Genomic DNA, 22236 nt, shown 5'->3' on the forward strand with positions numbered 1-22236 from the left:
CTCTGATTTGATGAAGGGGCTCTGATGTGATGAGGCAGAGTTTGACGCTATGGGGCTCTGACATGATAAGAAGGACTCTGATGTCATGGAGGGTGATTCTGCCATGATAAGGAGGACTCTGAGGGGTACTGATATAATGAGGGTGAGTCTAACATTATGGGGCTCTGACATGATGGGAGGGGATCTTGGATGTGATAAGGAGGACTCTGATGTCATGGAGGGAGCTCTGATGTTATTGGGGGAGCTCTGATGTCATGGGGGGAGCTCTGATGTTATTGGGGGAGCTCTGATGTCATGTGGGAGCTCTGATGTCATAGGGGGAGCTCTGGTGTCATGGGGGAGCTCTGATGTTATTGGGGGAGCTCTGATGTCATGGAGGGAGCTCTAATGTTATTGGGGGAGCTCTGATGTTATTGGGGGAGCTCCGATGTCATGGGGGAGCTCTGATGTCATGGGGGGAGCTCTGAGGTCATGGGGGGAGCTCTGATGTTATTGGGGGAGCTCTGATGTCATGGGGGAGCTCTGATGTCATGGGGGGAGCTCTTATGTTTTTGGGGGAGCTCTGATGTGATGGGGGAGCTCTGATGTGATGGGGGAGCTCTGATGTTATTGGGGAGCTCTGATGTGATGGGGGAGCTCTGAAGTTATTGGGGGAGCTCTGGTGTGATGGGGGAGCTCTGATGTTATTGGGGGAGCTCTGATGTCATGGGGGAAGCTCTGATGTCATTGGGGGAGCTCTGATGTCATTGGGGAGCTCTGATGTGATGGGGGAGCTCTGATGTCTTTGGCGGAGCTCTGATGTGATGGGGGAGCTCTGATGTCATTGGCGAGGCTCTGATGTGATGGGGGAGCTCTGATGTCATTGGCGGAGCTCTGATGTCATGGGGGGGCTCGGATGTTATTGGGGGAGCTCTGATGTCATGGGGGGAGCTTTGATGTTCTTAGGGGGGGCTCTGATGTTATTGGGGGAGCTTTGATGTCATGGGGGAGCTCTGATGTCATGGGGGGAGCTCTGATGTCATGGGGAAGCTCTGATGTCATGGGGGGGCTCTGATGTTATTGTGGGAGCTCTGATGTCATGGGGGGAGCTCTGATGTTATTGGGGGAGCTCTGATGTTATTGGGGGAGCTCTGATGTGATGGGGGAGCTCTGATGTGATGGGGGAGCTCTGATGTGATGGGGGAGCTCTGATGTCTTTGGCGGAGCTCTGATGTGATGGGAGGAGATTCTGACATAAGAAGGAGGGGACTATGATGTGATGGGGGGGGGGGCTTTAGTTTTCGATCCATTTTAATCCTCTGACATTTTTGGGCCCCATTATTACCTCCCTCCATCTATTCTCATCCAGCCAAAGAGGAGAGCTCATTCCACCATTTATTACACCCCCCCCTTCATCCAATCAGCTCCTTCCCATCTCCCTATAGGCTCTCTGTTTCCCCGGCCTCGTTATCTCTTCCATCATCTCCATCTCTGCTGTCTCTTTTCTTCCGTCTCCCTCTCCATCCCCCGATCGCAGAATTAGTGATGACCTCAGCACATTGCAAAGCCTTCCTCTCCCCTGTCACAGCTCACAGCGAGCGTGCAGGGCCCTCTACAGACAGACGAAGGAACGGCGACCTAAAAATAGGCGATTCTATATTTATCTGAATATATCTGCAAGAATATGGGAGCTTTTCTTCCAGGCGGGAGGACGGCGTGCAATTACATCCCATAACTCAGCGTATGAGAGCGCCAAACTGACAGCCATCAGATGTATTAGATTAACCCACATACTGCGCCACGCGTGATAATAAGACCTACGAACGATCGATCCCCCCTCCCCCCTCTGTATTGATGGTGTCATGGATCTGGAAATAACTGAATATAGTCAAATAAACATCTGCGCAATTTAAAGTGAACCCGCGCTTTGGTGGTGCAGAAATTGACCTTTCTGCCCAGCCGATGGACATTAGGGGCCCATTCACTCTTAGGGCCCATGTGTATTTTTTGAAGGACGTTAAGTCATCTGTTACCATGTGTTGTGTTAAAGCGGTACTCAACTCTCCCCCCTGTACTCAACTCTCCCCCCAGTACTTAACCCCCCCACCCGGTACTCAACCCTCCTGCCCCCGGTACTCAACCCTCCCCCACCCGGTACTCAACCCTCCCGCCCCTGGTACTCAACACTCCCGCCCCCGGTACTCAACACTCCCGCCACCGATACTTAACACTCCCGCCCCCGGTACTCAACACTCCCGTCCCCGGTACTCAAACCTTCCCCGTACTCAATTCTCCCCCCGGTATTCAACTCGCCCCCCGTACTCAATCCTCCCGCCCCCGGTACTCAACTCCCCCCCCCGGTACTCAACTCTCCCCCCGGTACTCAACTCTCCCCCCAGTACTCAACTCTCCCCCCAGTACTCAACTCTCCCCCGGTACTTAACCCTCCCCCCTGTACTCAACTCTCCCCCCTGTACTCAACTCTCCCCCGGTACTTAACCCTCCCCCCTGTACTCAACTCTCCCCCGGTACTCAACCCTCCCCCCGGTACTCAACTCTCCCCCCGGTACTTAACCCCCCCACCTGGTACTTAACCCTCCCCACCCGGTACTAAACCCTCCCGCCCCCGGTACTCAACACTCCCGCCCCCGGTACTCAAACCTTCCCCGTACTCAACTCTCCCCCGTACTCAACTCTCCCCCCGGTACTCAACCCTCCCCCGGTACTCAACCCTCCCCCCTGTACTCAACTCTCCCCCGGTACTCAACCCTCCCCCCGGTACTCAACCCTCCCCCCTGTACTCAACTCTCCCCCTGGTACTTAACCCCCCCCACCCGGTACTCAACCCTCCCGCCCCCGGTACTCAACACTCCCGCCCCCGGTACTCAAACCTTCCCCGTACTCAACTCTCCCCCGTACTCAACTCTCCCCCCGGTATTCAACTCGCCCCCCGTACTCAACCCTCCCCCCTGTACTCAACTCTCCCCCGGTACTCAACCCTCCCCCCGGTACTCAACCCTCCCCCCTGTACTCAACTCTCCCCCCGGTACTTAACCCCCCCCACCCGGTACTCAACCCTCCTGCCCCCGGTACTCAACACTCCTGCCCCTGGTACTCAAACCTTCCCCGTACTCAACTCTCCCCCCGGTATTCAACTCGCCCCCCGTACTTAACCCTCCCGCCCCCGGTACTCAACCCCCCCCCTGTACTCAACCCTCCCGCCCCCGGTACTCAACTCTCCCCCCCGGTACTCAACTCTCCCCCCCGGTGCAACAATAGATCCCTATTTCCCCCAGTAGCCAGCATCTATAGACCTTCCAGAACACCCCAGCATCCCTTACCATTACCTGAATGCAGTGCTGGAGGTGCCAGAAATTTGTATAGTGATATATATATATATATATATATATATATATATATATATATATACCACCAACAAATTCTACAACGGAAGTGCAGCAGACATACATTGTACAATGCAAGACGGATACTTAGGGCCTTATTTATAAATTATTCATTGCACAGATGTCAGGAAACATTTGTGCAATCTGACCTAAATCTCACTGTATATTTTTGAATAGATTAACTCCTCAGCTCCATCTAGTGACCGAATTGTGGTATAATTTTATGAAATACCTCAACGAGGAAATATACCGCCTTTTGGCCACTGGGTGGCGCTGATGATACAGGTGGTTTATCTATTTTTATGATGAAATTTCATTCAGTTTGCACAAATATTTCTAACAATCGTGCAACAATGGTTTTATAAACAGATGCCTTAATATGAGAGTCTCGGTCATAAGAGCTTACTGTCTAATAGGAGAAGAGTAATGTGACAGAGCAGGCTGAAGTGTAAATATCGGGGTACATACCGCATTTCTCTTATTTACAGAAATCGTGAGAGCCATGACGTTTGTGATCAACCAAGGGATGGCAATGTACTGGGGGACGTCCCGCTGGGGTGCAATGGAAATCATGGTAGGTGATCTTCATTAACCAGTTACGGTACATTGAACCTATCACTAAGTATACAACTCTGCATCATCAATAGGTTGCTGACATCGCCACAGGCAGCTCATCAAAGCTCCACCTTTATCATTAAAAAGCCACCCATGTGCCCCCATGGTGACCTCAACCTCCAACAGTGTCCCACAGTGCCCCCTAGCTTGCTACAGAGCCCCCCCCCCATGGTGACCCCAACCTCCAACAGTGTCCCACAGTGCCCCCTAGCTTGCTACAGAGCCCCCCCCATGGTGACCTCAAACTCCAACAGTGTCCCACAGTGCCCCCTAGCTTGCTACAGAGCCCCCCCCCCATGGTGACCCCAACCTCCAACAGTGTCCCACAGTGCCCCCTAGCTTGCTACAGAGCCCCCCCCATGGTGACCTCAAACTCCAACAGTGTCCCACAGTGCCCCCTAGCTTGCTACAGAGCCCCCCCCCCATGGTGACCTCAACCCCCAACGGTGTCCCACAGTGCCCCCTAGCTTTCTACAGAGCCCCCCCCCCATGGTGACCTCAACCTCCAACAGTGTCCCACAGTGCCCCCTAGCTTTCTACAGAGCCCCCCCCCATGGTGACCTCAACCTCCAACAGTGTCCCACAGTGCCCCCTAGCTTTCTACAGAGCCCCCCCCCCATGGTGACCTCAACCTCCAACAGTGTCCCACAGTGCCCCCTAGCTTTCTACAGAGCCCCCCCCCATGGTGACCTCAACCTCCAACAGTGTCCCACAGTGCCCCCTAGCTTTCTACAGAGCCCCCCCCCATGGTGACCTCAACCTCCAACAGTGTCCCACAGTGCCCCCTAGCTTTCTACAGAGCCCCCCCCCCATGGTGACCTCAACCTCCAACAGTGTCCCACAGTGCCCCCTAGCTTGCTACAGAGCCCCCCCCGCATGGTGACCTCAACCTCCAACAGTGTCCCACAGTGCCCCCTAGCTTTCTACAGAGCCCCCCCCCATGGTGACCTCAACCTCCAACAGTGTCCCACAGTGCCCCCTAGCTTGCTACAGAGCCCCCCCCGCATGGTGACCTCAACCTTCAACAGTGTCACACAGTGCCCCCTAGCTTGCTACAGAGCCCCCCCCCCCATGGTGACCCCAACCTCCAACAGTGTCCCACAGTGCCCCCTAGCTTGCTACAGAGCCCCCCCATGGTGACCTCAAACTCCAACAGTGTCCCACAGTGCCCCCTAGCTTGCTACAGAGCCCCCCCCCATGGTGACCTCAACCCCCAACGGTGTCCCACAGTGCCCCCTAGCTTTCTACAGAGCCCCCCCCCATGGTGACCTCAACCTCCAACAGTGTCCCAGAGTGCCCCCTAGCTTTCTACAGAGCCCCCCCCCCCCCATGGTGACCTCAACCTCCAACAGTGTCCCACAGTGCCCCCTAGCTTTCTACAGAGCCCCCCCCCCATGGTGACCTCAACCTCCAACAGTGTCCCACAGTGCCCCCTAGCTTTCTACAGAGCCCCCCCCCATGGTGACCTCAACCTCCAACAGTGTCCCACAGTGCCCCCTAGCTTTCTACAGAGCCCCCCCCATGGTGACCTCAACCTCCAACAGTGTCCCACAGTGCCCCCTAGCTTTCTACAGAGCCCCCCCGCATGGTGACCTCAACCTTCAACAGTGTCACACAGTGCCCCCTAGCATTCTACAGAGCCCCCCCCCCCACATGGTGACCTCAACCCCCAACAGTGTCCCACAGTGCCCCCTAGCTTGCTACAGAGCCCCCTTCCCAATGGTGACCTCAACCTTCAACAGTGTCCCACAGTGCCCCCTAGCTTGCTACAGAGCCCCCCCCCCAATGGTGACCTCAACCTTCAACAGTGTCCCACAGTGCCCCCTAGCTTGCTACAGAGCGCCCCCCCCCATGGTGACCTCAACCTCCAACAGTGTCCCACAGTGCCCCCTAGCTTGCTACAGAGCCCCCCCCCCCCATGGTGACCTCAACCTCCAACAGTGTCCCACAGTGCCCCCTACCTTGCTACAGAGCCCCCCCCCCATGGTGACCTCAACCTCCAACAGTGTGCCACAGTGCCCCTACCTTGCTACAGAGCCCCCCCCCATGGTGACCTCAACTCCCAACGGTGTCCCACAGTGCCCCCTAGCTTTCTACAGAGCCCCCCCCCCCCATGGTGACCTCAACCTCCAACAGTGTCCCACAGTGCCCCCTAGCTTTCTACAGAGCCCCCCCCGCATGGTGACCTCAACCTTCAACAGTGTCACACAGTGCCCCCTAGCTTTCTACAGAGCCCCCCCCCATGGTGACCTCAACCCCCAACAGTGTCCCACAGTGCCCCCTAGCTTGCTACAGAGCCCCCTTCCCAATGGTGACCTCAACCTTCAACAGTGTCCCACAGTGCCCCCTAGCTTGCTACAGAGCCCCCCCCCAATGGTGACCTCAACCTTCAACAGTGTCCCACAGTGCCCCCTAGCTTGCTACAGAGCCCCCCCCCCCCGTGGTGACCTTAACCTCCAACAGTGTCCCACAGTGCCCCCTAGCTTGCTACAGAGCCCCCCCCCCATGGTGACCTCAACCTCCAACAGTGTCCCACAGTGCCCCCTAGCTTGCTACAGAGCCCCCCCCATGGTGACCTCAACCTCCAACAGTGTCCCACAGTGCCCCCTAGCTTGCTACAGAGCCCCCCCCCATGGTGACCTCAACCTTCAACAGTGTCCCACAGTGCCCCCTAGCTTGCTACAGAGCCCCCCCCCCATGGTGACCTCAACCTCCAACAGTGTCCCACAGTGCCCCCTAGCTTGCTACAGAGCCCCCCCCCCATGATGACCTCAACCTCCAACAGTGTCCCACAGTGCCCCCTAGCTTGCTAAAGAGCCCCCCCCATGGTGACCTCAACCTCCAACAGTGTCCCACAGTGCCCCCTAGCTTGCTACAGAGCCCCCCCCCATGGTGACCTCAACCTCCAACAGTGTCCCACAGTGCCCCCTAGCTTGCTACAGAGCCCCCCCCCCATGGTGACCTCAACCTCCAACAGTGTCACACAGTGCCCCCTAGCTTGCTACAGAGCCCCCCCCCCCCCCATGGTGACCTCAACCTCCAACCTGGTGTCCTTATTTCCTTCCGTGACAATGTATTGTCCAGGAATGAAGGTGCCCGGGACACAAATATGAATTAAGGGACAATCCCCGGCAATCCGGGACACGTGGTCACCCTCGTGGCACCGATGGGTGATGCTGGTGGGCACTGGTAGGTGGCACTGGCAGGTGGCACAGATGAGCAGGCGGCTGCTCTCCTTCATCGGGACCGATGTCCCTCTGACAGCCACCGGTGATCGGCTTTTTTTTTTCCTCCTCATGCTATCAGCACAAGGAGAATAAATAGCCGATTACCGGCTCTGTTTACATCACATGATCAACTGTCATTGGCTGGCAGCTGATCACGTGGTAAGGGGTCGGGATCGATCCCTTACTCCAATCTGTGATCAGCCGAGTCTCATTGCAGGGGGCGCGCAGGCCGCTCGAGAACGGGAGGACGTCCTCCCGGCAAAGTAGGTCCGCGGTGTAGCTGTCTTTCGGCTATAGCGTGGATCTGAAGTAGTTAAGGCCTGATTCACACCTATGCAGGTTGCGGGTTGCATATTCCAGGTGCATTTTGCGTTTTTCATCCATTGAAGTCTATGGACCCAAAAAACAGAAAAAAGTCCCTTTCCATAAAACGCACAGATGTGAACTACATCCATAGGAAACCATGATAAATGGACGGCAGTGTGTTTCTGCAAAACTGAAAATGCGCAAAAAAAAAAAACATAGGTGTGAACCAGGCCTAGGAGCGTTTGCTTTATAAATGCCATTGGCAGACAAGGGGTTAAAGACAAAAAATATAAAAAATTTTTTTTTTTTTTTTTCTTCTTTTTTAAGATAGACCCATTAAAATTTTAAAACAAGTGTTACAATAGATACAGACAATTAGCCAGATTCTCAGAGACTTACTTCGGCGTATCAGTAGATACGCCGTCGTAAGTCCGAATCTGCGCCGTCGTATCTTTAAGCGTATTCTGGAAACCACATACGCTTAAATTTGGCTAAGATACGAGCGGCGTAAGTCTCCTACGCCGTCGTATCTTAGGGTGCATATTTAAGCTGGCCGCTAGGTGGCGCTTCCTTGTTTTCCGCGTCGAATATGCAAATGAGCAAGATACGCCGATTCACGAACGTACGTATGCCCGTCGCATTTAGTCACGCCGTTTACGTAAGACATACGCCGGCGTAAAGATAAAGCTGGTTTCTAGGTGGCGCAGCCCATGCAAAGTATGGACGTCTGAACAAGCGTATCTTTTTACGTCGTTTGCGTAAGTCGTAGGCGAATAGGGCTGTGCCTAAGTTATGTTCACGTCGTAGGCAGTGTTCGACGTATCTAAGGCATTCTATCTGACGCATGCGCACTGGGATACGTCCACGGACGGCGCATGCGCCGTTCGTTCAAAACGTCAATCACGTCGGGTCACGATTCATTAGCATAAAACACGCCCACCTCTTCACAATTTGAATTAGGCGCGCTTACGCCGGCCGATTTACGCTACGCTGCCGTAACTTAGGACGCAAGTGCTTTGTGAATACAGCACTTGCCTCTCTAAGTTGCGGCGTTAGGCACGGCTACGTGAATCTAGCTACATGTATTTTATTCTACAATTTTATCCTCCGGTTTCCTACATCCTACTTCCTCAGCTAGTTAATATTTTTAAAACGTCTTCTGAGAAAGAGGATCCAAACCAGCGGGTCCACATAGCGGCCAGGCCATTAGCATTTCAGAAGGAGGTCATCAGGGGCAGGGCGGCTTTATATTACAGGGGCTGAGTGTGTGCAGGGTAGACGGTCCATAGAAAACTGGTGACACAGTGACACCTGCTGGACAATACTGACACAACACTTTACAGTTATTTTTGACGCAGTGATTTGCTTTTCATTACAGAGTTCCTCGCACGGTGAGACTTTCTCACTTTCCTACACAGCTCTGCTGCTGTTTTTAACAAATCTCTTCTTATTCTCAACTTTTCCTGTAAAAAAAAACAATGGAAAGAGACTTGCGAAACCAAAAAGCACGGCGCGGCATGAAGAGGGAGAATTGCTTTATTTTTATCAGCAGGCTGCAAGGATTTAAATAAAGGATAACTGTACTTAAAGTGGATGTAAACCCCAAATGTGTATTTATTTTTTTGATGTCACAATGTAGAGAATAAGATTTCCTATCATCTGTGCCCAGTCTTGCCACACAGAGTTAATCCAGCTCTGAGCAATCCTCTTTTATTGTTCAGTGAAAATTAACAGACTTCCAGATAAAACCTGTCTAAATAAAAAGTCCTTTCCTCTCTCCTTGCTTTGAGTGACAGGTTATTTACATATCTAGCATGGACATGTTTATCATATGTTATGTTTATCATAATATAATCCACAGTATAACAAGTGAGCAACCCACCCCTCCCCCACATAACACATCCTGGTAATATACAATGAACTGTGAATCACCTCATATTATGATAAACATAACATAACATATGATAAACATGTCCAAGCTAGATATGTAAATAACCTGTCACTCAAAGCAAGAAGAGAGGAAAGGACTTTGTATTTAGACAGGTTTTTATCTGGAAGTCAGTGAAAATTAACAGAACAATAAAAGAGGATTGCTCAGAGCTGGATTAACTGTGTGGCAAGACTGGGCACAGATGATAGGAAATCTTATTCTCTACATTGTGACATAAAAAAAAATTGGGTTTACATCCACTTTAAAGAGGAACTGCAGTCCGCTCACATAACTTGTGATAAAAACATCTTTGCCATTCTGAAGCTTCCCTCCAGCCACTTTGCATATTATTTTCTATATACAGTGGAACCTCGGATTACGAGCATAATTCCTTCCAGGAGAATGCCTGTAATGCAAAGCACTTGCATATCAAAGCGAGTTTCCCCATAGAAGACAATGGAAATGAAGATAATTCGTTCCACATTGACTTCTCAATACCGCATGTGACCAGAGGTAGGGGGGCACCAGAGAGACTCGGAAATACACGGAGACCGCTTGGCTGCACTCGGAAACTGAGTATTTCTGAGTGTTTCCGAGTATTTCTATGGCTTCATTTCCATGGACGTTTTTACAGCCACTTTTCTGAGATTTTTTTTGCAGCTTAAAAAACGGCTCTCCATGTTAGTCTATGGCCTCATGCCCACATTGACGTTTTTGAGCTGCAAAAAAAAAAAACAGGACCAGTGCGTTCTGAAGCTCCAGCCTTAGAGCTGTAAAAACGCCAGACGCTCAAAAACGTGCAAAAACGCTAAAAAACGCTACCGCTGCGTTTTTGAGCTCCAGCTCAAAAAATAAATAAATAAATAAAAAAAACATGGACAGGCGTTTTAAAGCTGTAAAAAAGGCTAAAAAAAAGTGGCTGTAAAAACGTCCATGGAAATGAAGCCTTAATGTTTCCAAGTATTTCTGATTGTTTCTGAGTATTTCCGAACGGCTCCGAGTGTCACCGGGCGCCCCCGCGCCTCTGGCCAAATGCGGTACGGCACACCACAGAGGCTTCAATCCTGCTCGTTTTGCGAGACAGCACTCGCAAACCAAGTCAGGTTATTTTTTTAAATTATTGCTTGTATTGCAAAATGCTCATTAACCGCGTTACTCGCAATCTGAAGTTCCACTGTACTGTGATTCTGTAGTAGGGTTGCCACATCATCCCTTTAATCCAGGAGACATATGAATTACACAGGTTTAAGTGGAGTGTCGTGCTCGCCCCCCTCCCTTGGACTACAGGAGAGTCAGGACGCTCTCTACGTTGCAGATAGAGAAAGGAGCTTTGTGTTAGTGGGCGTCCTGACTCTCCTGTAGTCCAAGGGAGGGGGTGAGCACGGCACTCCACACCAGGGAGAAAGCCTCGCATTACGGTGTGTAGTTACAGACAGAAGAACAGGAAGTGAGGATTTCTCAGAAGAAATAAGGACATTTAAAAGCAAAATGGAAGGATGAGGTAAATGAAGGAGGACTGCACTAAGGTAAAGGAAGCCATTTAGGGGAAAAAATTACCTTTACAACCCCTTTAATTACCAATTCAATCATCCACAGAACCTGTGTAATTAACCACTTCAGCCCCGGACCATTTTGCTGGCCAAAGACCAGGCCACTTTTTGCGATTCGGCACTGCGTCGCTTTAACTGACAATTGCGCGGTCGTGCGACGTGGCTCCCAAACAAAATTGGCATCCTTTTTCCCCACAAATAGAGCTTTCTTTTGGTGGTATTTGATCATCTATGCGGTTTTAATTTTTTTGCGCTATAAACAAAAATAGAGCGACAATTTTGAAAAAAATGCAATATTTTTTGCTATAAATATATAAAAAAAAAAATTTTTTTTCCTCAGTTTAGGCCGATATGTATTCTTCTACCTATTTTTGGTAAAAAAAAACACAATAAGTGTATATTGATTGGTTTGCGCAAAAGTTATGGCGTCTAAAAAATAGGGGGGTAGATTTATGGCATTTTTATTAATATATATATATTTTTTTACTAGTAATGGCGGCGATCAGCGTTTTTTTTTATCGTGACTGCAACATTATGGCGGACACATCGGATGCTTTTGACACATTTTTGGGAACATTGTCATTTTTACAGCGAAAAGTGCTATAAAAATGCACTGATTACTGTAAAAATGACACTGGCAGTGAAGGGGTTTACCACCAGGGGGCGCTTAAGGGGTTAAGTGTGTCCTAGGGGTAGGGTGACCACAATTCCAAACTACCATTCAAGGACACCCTCCCTTCCCAAAAATCAGCTTGTGGTCTAACGAATCACAGCACAGTGATTGGACACAAGAGGTGGGATTTATGATTTCTCCAATCCAATCACAAGCAGGGGGCGGGATTGTGCTCCTCCAGGCATTCCCGACCAGGACAAGTACTGTCAGTGAGTAAAGAGGTGATGTGGCGGCCTTTTTGGGGCATCAGATTGGCCTTGGGGGGGGGGGGGGGGGGGGGTTGTGTCAGTTTCATTCCGGGACACTGTATTGTCCTGGAATGAATGTTCCCGGGACAGACCTGCAAAATGCGGGACACGTGGTCACCCTACTAGGGAGTGATTCTAACTGTTAGGGGGCGTGGCTACGTGTGACATGTTAGCTTTGTGACCCGATCGCGGGACACCGGCGGACATCGAGTCCGTGGGTCCCGTGGGCACTAGGGTGACCACGTGTCCCGGATTGCCCCCAAAAAGGCCGCCACATCACTGCTTTACTCACTGACAGTACTTGTCCTGGCCGGGAATGCCTGGAGGAGCACAATCACCGCCCCCTGCTTGTGATTGGAGAAATCATAAATCCCACCTCTTGTGTCCAATCACTGTGCTTCGTTACAGCACAAGCTGATTTTTGGGAAGGGAGGGTGTCCCTGAATGGTAGTTTGGAAATGTGGTCACTCTAGCGGGCACTGTCACCGAGCCGGCGGCGCGTGTGCGACCATGTCGTGGCAAATTAAAGGGGGCGTATATATATATATATACGGTCATCAGTCATCGCTATGACCGTCGGAGGCCCGGGGCGCGATGTGATGACGTCACGCCCGGGTACCGTAAGTAAACAAAGCAGCGATTGCGGCTAGTGAGCAACACTGATCATGAGATTGGTGAATTTTTTTTCACCGATCTCATGCTTTCCAGCCTGAAGGAGAGATGTGGGGTCTTATTGACCCCGCATCTCTCCATAAAGAGGACCTGTCACACACATTTCCTATAACAAGGTATGTTTACATTCCTTGTAATAGGAATAAAAGTGCTAAAAAAAAAAAATGTAAAAAAAAGTGTAAAAAAAATAAATAAATAAGTAAAAATAAATAAATATTAAAACGCCCCTGTCCCCGGTAGCTCGTGCGCAAAAGCGAACGCCCACGTATGTCCCGCCGACATATGTAAACGCCGTTTAAACAGCGTTTTGTACGGCGGCGTAGCGTATCGTATTTACGCTACGCCACCGTAAATCAGAGAGGCAAGTGCTGTACTCACAAAGCACTTGCCTCCTAAGTTACGGCGGCGTAGCGTAAATGGGGCCGGCGTAAGCGCGCCTAATTCAAATGAGTATGAGGGGGGCGTGTTTTATGTAAATGGGTGGTGATCCGACGTGATTGACGTTTTTTTACGAACGGCGCATGCGCCGTCCGTGTACATATCCCAGTGTGCATTGCTCCAAAGTACGCCGCAAGGACGTATTGGTTTCGACGTGAACATAAATTACGTCCAGCCCTATTCGCGAACGACTTACGCAAACGATGTAAGAAATTCAAAATTTTAAGCTGGAACGACGTCCATACTTAACATTGCGTACTCCTCATAGAAGCAGGAGCAACTTTACGCCGGAAAAGCCTTACGCAAGCGACGTAAAAAAATTCTGCGCACGTACGTTTGTGAATCGGCGTATTTAGGTAATTTGCATATTATACGCCGAAAACGACGGAAGCGCCACCTAGCGGCCAGCGTAAGTATGCACCCTAAGATACGACGGTGTAAGAGACTTACGCCAGTCGGATCTTAGCCTAATTCCGGCGTATCTATATCTATAGATACGCCGGCGTAATTCAATGCTGAATCTAGCCCCTTCTCTGTAAATCTAAACTGGTAACCCGTAAAAAAAATTCAAAGCGTTGCCTATGGAGATTTTTAGGTACCGAAGTTTGGCGCCATTCCATGAGTGTGCGCAATTTTAAAGCGTGACATGTTAGGTATCTATTTACTCGGTGTAACATAATCTTTCATATTTTACAAAAAAATTGGGCTAACTTTACTGTTTTGTTATTTTTTTAATTCATGAAACAATTTTTTTCCAAAAAAAAGGCGTTTGAAAAAATTATTGCGCAAATACCGTGCAAGATAAAACGTTGCAATGACCGTCGTTTTATTCCCTAGGGTGTCTGCTAAAAAAACATATAAAATGTTTGGGGGTTCTGCGTAATTTTCTAGCAAAAGAATGATGATTTTTACATGTAGGAGAGAAGTGCCAGAATAGGCCCGGTATGGAGGTGAGTATAAAAGCCCGGTATTGAAGGGGTTAAGGAAAGAAGAGATAAGTTGGCGGCATGAAGGAGGTCACCCCTCTCCAAGCCTCCGCTACTCGCTACTTTACACAGCCGCAGCTTCAAAGATCTGAGAATCACGGAGAATCTTCACAGCAAACACATTCCTTTTCATGTGTCCCTTTGAAGAGGATCAGTGATCTCTTTGCTCCCGGAGCGCCCCCCTGTGTACGTGTGTGTGTGTGCGGTCTCCGGGCCCGCAGCTTTCTCTCATTCCTTCCACGGGTGGTCTTAAAGAGGAAATGAAATGGTTTTGGATATTTATTGCTACTATTTTATAAATCTATGTCTTACAAATGAACATTTAACCACTTCAGCCCCGGAGCATTTGGCTGCCAAATGACCCGGCCATTTTTTTGCGATTTGGCGCTGCGTCGCTTTCGCTGACAATTGCGCGGTTGTGCGATGTGGCTCCCAAACAAAATTGACGTCCTTTTTTCCCCACAAATAGAGCTTTCTTTTGGTGGTATTTGATCACCTTTGCGTTTTTTTTTTTTGCACCATGAACAAAAAAAAGGCGTAAATTTTGAAAAAAAAAAAAAACAATATTTTTTACTTTTTGCTATAATAAATATCCCCCAAAAAATATATAAAAAAAATTTTTTTCTCAGTTTAGGCCGATACGTATTATTCTACATATTTTTGGTTAAAAAAAAAAAACGCAATAAGCGTATATTGATTGGTTTGCGCAAAAGTTATAGCGTCTACAAAATAGGGGATAGATTAATGGCATTTTTATAAAAAAAATGAATTAGAAATGGCGGCGATCTGCGATTTTTATCGTGACTGCGACATTATGGAGGACACTTTTGATGCTATTTTGGGACCATTGTACTTTATACAGCGATCAGTGCTATAAAAATGCACTGATAACTGTGTAAATGACACTGGCAGGAAAGGGGTTAACCACTAGGGGGCGATGAATGGGGTTGTAAAGGTACAATTTTTTTTCCTAAATAGCTTCCTTTACCTTAGTGCAGTCCTCCTTCACTTACCTCATCCTTCCATTTTGTTTTTAAATGTCCTTATTTCTTCTGAGAAATCCTCACTTCCTGTTCTTCTGTCTGTAACTCCACACAGTAATGCAAGGCTTTCTCCCTGGTGTGGAGTGTCGTGCTCGCCCCCTCCCTTGGACTACAGGAGAGTCAGGACACTCTCTAAATTTCAGATAGAGAAAGGAGCTGTGTGTTAGTGGGCGTCCTGACTCTCCTGTAGTCCAAGGGACAAAATGGAAGGATGAGGTAAGTGAAGGAGGACTGCACTAAGGTAAAGGAAGATATTTAGGATAAAAATGTAGCTTTACAACCCCTTTAAGTGTGTCCTAGTGAGAGATTCTAACTATGTGGGGGCTGGGCTACCAGTGACACCGTCCACTGTGCTACTGACACCGTCCACTGCTCTACTGACACCGTCCACTGTGCTACTGACACCGTCCACTGCCCTACTGACACCGTCCTCTGCCCTACTGACACCGTCCACTGCTCTACTGACACCATCCCCTGCTCTACTGACACCATCCCCTGCTCTACTGACACCGTCCACTGTGCTACTGACACCGTCCACTGCCCTACTGACACCGTCCTCTGCCCTACTGACACCGTCCACTGCTCTACTGACACCATCCCCTGCTCTACTGACACCATCCACTGCTCTACTGACACCGTCCACTGTGCTACTGACACCGTCCACTGCCCTACTGACACCGTCCACTGTGCTACTGACACCGTCCACTGCTCTACTGACACCGTCCACTGTGCTACTGACACCGTCCACTGCCCTACTGACACCGTCCACTGCCCTACTGACACCGTCCTCTGCCCTACTGACACCGTCCACTGCTCTACTGACACCGTCCTCTGCCCTACTGACACCGTCCACTACTCTACTGACACCGTCCACTGCCCTACTGACACCATCCACTGCTCTACTGACACCGTCCACTGCCCTACTGACACCATCCACTGTGCTACTGACACCGTCCACTGCTTTACTGATACCGTCCACTGCCCTACTGACACCGTCCACTTCTCTACTGACACCGTCCACTGTGCTACTGACACCGTCCACTGCTCTACTGACACCGTCCACTGCCCTACTGACACCGTCCACTGCCCTACTGACACCGTCCACTGCTCTACTGACACCATCCACTGCTCTACTGACACCATCCACTGCTCTACTGACACCGTCCTCTGCTCTACTGACACCGTCCACTGCTCTACTGACACCATCCACTGCTCTACTGACACCGTCCACTGCTCTACTGACACCATCCACTGCTCTACTGACACCGTCCTCTGCTCTACTGACACCGTCCACTGCCCTACTGACACCATCCACTGCTCTACTGACACCGTCCACTGCCCTACTGACACCATCCACTGTGCTACTGACACCGTCCACTGCTTTACTGATACCGTCCACTGCCCTACTGACACCGTCCACTTCTCTACTGACACCGTCCACTGTGCTACTGACACCGTCCACTGCTCTACTGACACCGTCCACTGCCCTACTGACACCGTCCACTGCCCTACTGACACCGTCCACTGCTCTACTGACACCATCCACTGCTCTACTGACACCATCCACTGCTCTACTGACACCGTCCTCTGCTCTACTGACACCGTCCACTGCTCTACTGACACCATCCACTGCTCTACTGACACCGTCCACTGCTCTACTGACACCATCCACTGCTCTACTGACACCGTCCTCTGCTCTACTGACACCGTCCACTGCTCTACTGACACCGTCCACTGCTCTACTGACACCATCCCCTGCTCTACTGACACCGTCCACTGCTCTACTGACACCATCCCCTGCTCTACTGACACCATCCACTGCTCTACTGACACCGTCCACTGCCCTACTGACACCGTCCACTGCTCTACTGACACCGTCCACTGCTCTACTGACACCGTCCACTGCTCTACTGACACCGTCCTCTGCTCTACTGACACCGTCCACTGCTCTACTGACACCATCCACTGCTCTACTGACACCATCCACTGCTCTACTGACACCGTCCTCTGCTCTACTGACACCGTCCACTGCTCTACTGACACCGTCCACTGCTCTACTGACACCATCCACTGCTCTACTGACACCATCCACTGCTCTACTGACACCGTCCTCTGCTCTACTGACACCATCCACTGCCCTACTGACACTGTCCTCTGCCCTACTGACACCATCCACTGCTCTACTGACACCGTCCTCTGCTCTACAGTACTGACACCGTCAGTATAAAATACACATGCACACACACATATGTTTGAGATTTGAGGTGCACACCCTGATGCAATAGGCTGTGCAAACCTATGGCGGGTGAAGTTCCACATTTTTAAAAAAATGCAGAAAAATGTATATATCTAAATATCTAAGGGGAAGAAGGAGTTAATTAGAAGTAGGATTTCCTAAGGGGTGAAAGGAAAATATAATGTCATATGCAGAGCAAAGGTCACACCTCAGTTTCCTTAGCTGGTTTAACTCATCTTAGCCAATTAAAATGTAGCCTTTGATTGGTTGTAAGCCCCGCCCACTGTCGATCTCAGAGAAGCGCTGCGAATTTCTGAATGTTGAATTTAATAAGAAAACAAATAGAATCCTGTATGTTTCTGATGATTTTCTGCTGTCTCTCATGTGGCAGGAAGCGTATTCTGTGGCCCGTCAGTTCAATCTCATACCTCCGGTGTGCGAACAAGCCGAATATCACCTATTTCAGCGGGAAAAGATAGAGACTCAAATGCCGGAGCTGTACCATAAGATAGGTGAGTACTTCTGTTTCCTACAAACAGGGCCGCCATCAGGAATTATGGGGCCCCTTACATAGCTTCAGGCATGGGCCCCCTGGAGCAGAGAACCGGGGGGGGGGGGGAGCTGCCGCCTGAAATTGAGAAGCGGGGGGGCTGCCGCGAATTGAGATAATTGAGAAGCGGGGGGCGTGAATTGAGAAGCGGGGGGGTGCCACACGAATTGGGGGGGGGGGGGGGTTGCCCAGGGAACCTCTGGGCCCCTTACAAAAAATTAAAATAAAATATTTATAAAAAAAAAAAAAAAAAGGGGGGTTGCCATCCGGGGGACCTCTGGGCACTTTAATAATAAAAAAAATATATATATAAAAAAAAAGGGGTGGGTAGCCATTCGGGGCCCTGGGGACCTCCGGGCCCTTTAATAAAAATAAATAAAAAAATATATATATAAAAAAACTCTGGGCCTTTTAATATAAACAATATATATATATATATATATATATATATATATATATATATATATATATATATATATATAAAATTAAAACATTTAAAAAAAAAAAAAAAAAAATTAAAAAAGGGGGGTTGCCATCCGGGGGACCTGGGGACCTCTGGGCCCTTTAACAATAATAAAACAAATGTATAGAAAAATATATAAAAAAAATGAAAACACATTTGTTTATTAAAAAAGGGGGGGTTGTCATCCCAGACCCTGGGAACCTCTGGGCCCTTTAATAAAAACGAAAAAAATAATATATATATATATATATATATATATATATATTTTTTTTTTTTAAATAGAATAAAATAAAACGAATATCTATCTTTCAAAAATTAAATAGTTTGGAAAATAACAAATATACAAAACCAGTGATGGTGAACCTTGGCACCCCAGATGTTTTGGAACTACATTTCCCATGATGCTCATGCACTCTGCAGTGTAGTTGAGCATCATGGGAAATGTAGTTCCAAAACATCCGGGTTGCCAAGGTTCACCATCACTGGGCTAAACTAATCCCAATATACTAAACAAATCTAAATATATGAAACATATTCCAAAAAAACAATCCTTAACCATTATGAAGAAACAAAATTATTAACTTAACAAATCCAAAACGACACAAAGGAATTTTTCCGTCGTGCTCATCTCTATGGTCAATAGAAAAAAATAATTTATTTCCTGGAAAGTCCGTAACACTCAAGTCTGTCGCATTTCTGCTCTACTAATAAGAGAGACAGAAAGTAAAATATCACCAGGGGCGGACTGACCATTGAGGCACTCGGGCACTGCCTGAGGGCCCCATGCCACTAGGGGGCCCCATCAGGGTTGCCAGGCTCAGTAAAACCAGGGACAGTATGTAAAAATCTGTGTTTTTTTTACATCTGTCCCTGATATGTCCAAAACTGACATGCTTTTGATGTGAAAATCCGGAGATTTTAGCTGCCCCGCCTATACAATGCCTCCTGGCGTGGTGGCCATCTGTAAGCCCGGGGGCCCCATAATCTTCTATTGCCCGGGGGCCCCATGAGTTGTCAGTCCGCCCCTGAATATCACCATATTTAGGTAAATGGGGGGAAGAGCTCTTGGCGCCGATAGCATGCAAATATGCACCCTCTGGGCGGGTGGGCCTTGGCGTCGAGCGGCCGCATATTTGCGAGCAATATTGCAAAAAAACAGCTGTGCCAGGAGTGTGCGCAGTGCGCGCTCCCGAAACAGTTACCAGAGACCAACGGAAACCTCCCGATCGCTGCTTGTGTTTGGAAGCTTTCCAATCATGTGACCGCCATGACAGCCAATTACGGGTTAATGTTATATCCGTTTAATGTAGCTAGAGGGTTGATCCCAAAATATTGGAAGACACAACAAGTTCCACGCATAGAGCAATGCAGGGGAAGGGAATCTCCGCTCCAGGTGGGTATGCTAAGCAATCAAGAACCTCCCAGGAAACCAAGGGTGCCGGCAATGCACAAGGCAAATGGTGAAAACTTCGGAAGAATGGACAGCCGCACTCCAAAAAAACGCTTGAGTTGTCTTTATTGTAAAATCAATGGTAAAATGCACTACAAAAGGCAGCAAAAATAGGGAAAACAGCCTACGCGTTTCACACTGGATCAGTGCTTAATCAGTGCTTAATCAAGCCCCTCCACCCCGAGCGACCGGAGGCACTCTGATCCCCGAGCGGCTCCTGTGTCCTTTCCACCAACACGTCTCCTCTCTCCTCCTCCTAGGCACTGGGCATCCAATAGGATTGCCTGTCCTTTTAGCCAATCGGGTGACGGGTCTCATGATCCGCTTCCTGATTGGTCGGGAGGAGGATTGCTGTGAGAATAGCGAATATTCATTTGCAATTCTCGCACAACTGGGTGGGCTCAGAGCGCAGTGATCTGCGCCCCCGAGCCCACCCTTTTTTTAAGCCTATTAGAGACTCTGGCCCGGATTCAGATAGGAGATACGACGGCGTATCTCCTGATACGCTGTCGAATCTCTGAGTCCAGCCGTCGTATCTATGCGACTGATTCATAGAATCAGGTTACGCATAGATATGCCTAAGATCCGACAGGTGTAAGTGTCTTACACCGTCGTATCTTAGGCTGCATTTTCAGGCTGGCCGCTAGGTGGCGCTTCCGTGTCTTTTACGCGCTGAATATGCTAATGAGCATTTACGCCGATTCTGAAACGAACGACCGCTTTTTTTTTACGTCGTTTGCGTTTCGGGTTTTTCCGGCGTATAGTTACACCTGGGTCTATGAGGCGCAGCCAATGTTAAGTATGACCGTCGTTCCCGCGACAAAATGTGAATTTTTTACGTCGTTTGCGTAAGTCGTTCGCGAATACGGATGGACGTAATTTACATAAACGTCTAAACCAATGACGTCCTTGCGACGTCATTTGGAGCAATGCACGCTGGGAAAATTTCCGGACGGCGCATGCGCTATTCGATCGGCGTGGGGACGCGCCTGATTTGAATAGTACACTCCCCCTAGCCGCGGAATTTTAATTCCGCCGGGGGATTTACGATACGGCGCCGCAAGTTTTGAGGTAAGTGCTTTGTGAATTACCCACTTGCCTCAAAAACTTGCAGCGGCGGATCTTAAATCACATAGGTTACGCGGATCTAAAGATCCGCTAACCTATGTGAATCTGGCCCATTGGCTCTAATCATGTGCTTAAAAAAAACACCCAAGCCATTGGAATCCATGGTCCGGCGCCCTGTATGTAGATCAGGGGCCAGACGCACCCGTGCGCCCCCTAATGGACGGACTGCCACTGGAGGAATGGACTAGGTAAGTAGATAACATACTGTGTGTGATATAGAAGAGATAGGCAAACAAAGATGAGGCCTCATATTATAATCTTCTCTTCCAGGCGTGGGCTCCATGACGTGGTCTCCGCTGGCCTGCGGTATGATCACCGGAAAATATGTCGACAGCATCCCTGAAAAATCCAGAGCTTCATGCAAGGTAACTTTGTATGAACATCAATGATCACATCTTCTGCACTATATAAGCAGACAAGCCACAGAAGGGACAATTCAAGTGGCTGCAGACCTCAGGCATGAAATATGAACAAAGCATATCCCTCTATAGTGTGTACTTGTCTCCATCCAGAGCACTAAGTGTCATTTCTGTCTGCTGCTTCATTCCTCTTCAGAATGAGTCCCAACAGATACGTTTTCCTGACACCCAGACTTTTTTCAAGAAACTATATATAGCACCCTGCTGACCCCTCCCACCAGCCATGATCTACCTGCATTGCATAGTGAAGTACAGAGCTGATAATATCACTGGGTCCAAAATTAAAGTTGTTGAAAACCCTTCCATATACCCAGTGAAGTGACTGGCCTCTGGTGATACACAGAGATGAAACACATCCTGCTACATAAGTTGTACCTGTTTATCTGCTGCCTTCTCTCAGAATTTATAAAGCTTGTGTGAGTTATTGGAAAAAAGGGGGCGGAGAGTTACACTCTGTAGAGTCCAGTGAGGTGAGCTTATTGGATGGAAGAGACACACCCAGGGACGGTGCTACTACTAGGCAAACTAGGGAGCTGCCTAGGGCGCACTGCTGCCTAGGGTGCCCGGCCACTGGTGTTCCCACTCTCTTCTAAAATAGTGTGCGGCGTATTTCAGCCAGTCACAGTGTCTTGTCACTTCCATCCAGCCTGTGTCTTACAATGAGAGGGAGGTGAAGCCTCCATTAACCACTTCAGCCCCACAAGGATTTACCCCCCTTCATGACCAGGCCTTTTTTTTTTCGATATGGCACTGCGTTATTTTAACTGTCAATTCTGTGGTCGTGTGACGCTGTACCCAAATAAATTCTATGGCCCAGATTCTCATACAATTACGTTGCTCCTGGGCAGCGTAACGTATGTGATTTACATTACACCGCCGCAGGTTTACAGCGTTAGTGCCTGATTCTCAGAACACTTAC

At 49.2% G+C, this 22236-nt stretch overlaps 1 protein-coding gene across 3 annotated transcripts in view; it reads left to right on the forward strand.

Annotated features, from left to right (window-relative positions):
* The window catches only part of KCNAB3 (potassium voltage-gated channel subfamily A regulatory beta subunit 3), a 171399-nt gene that overhangs the window by 143440 nt on the left and 5723 nt on the right, over positions 1–22236 (forward strand). For all 3 annotated transcript variants that reach the window (XM_040346790.1, XM_040346791.1, XM_040346789.1), the window contains 3 exons: positions 3872–3957; positions 17699–17819; positions 21169–21263. In XM_040346790.1, the coding sequence (XP_040202724.1) occupies positions 3872–3957; positions 17699–17819; positions 21169–21263 (302 nt within the window). The remainder of the gene's footprint in view (positions 1–3871; positions 3958–17698; positions 17820–21168; positions 21264–22236) is intronic.

This window comes from Rana temporaria, chromosome 3, assembly GCF_905171775.1.
Source record: "Rana temporaria chromosome 3, aRanTem1.1, whole genome shotgun sequence".
NCBI classification, from domain to species: Eukaryota; Metazoa; Chordata; class Amphibia; order Anura; family Ranidae; genus Rana; species Rana temporaria.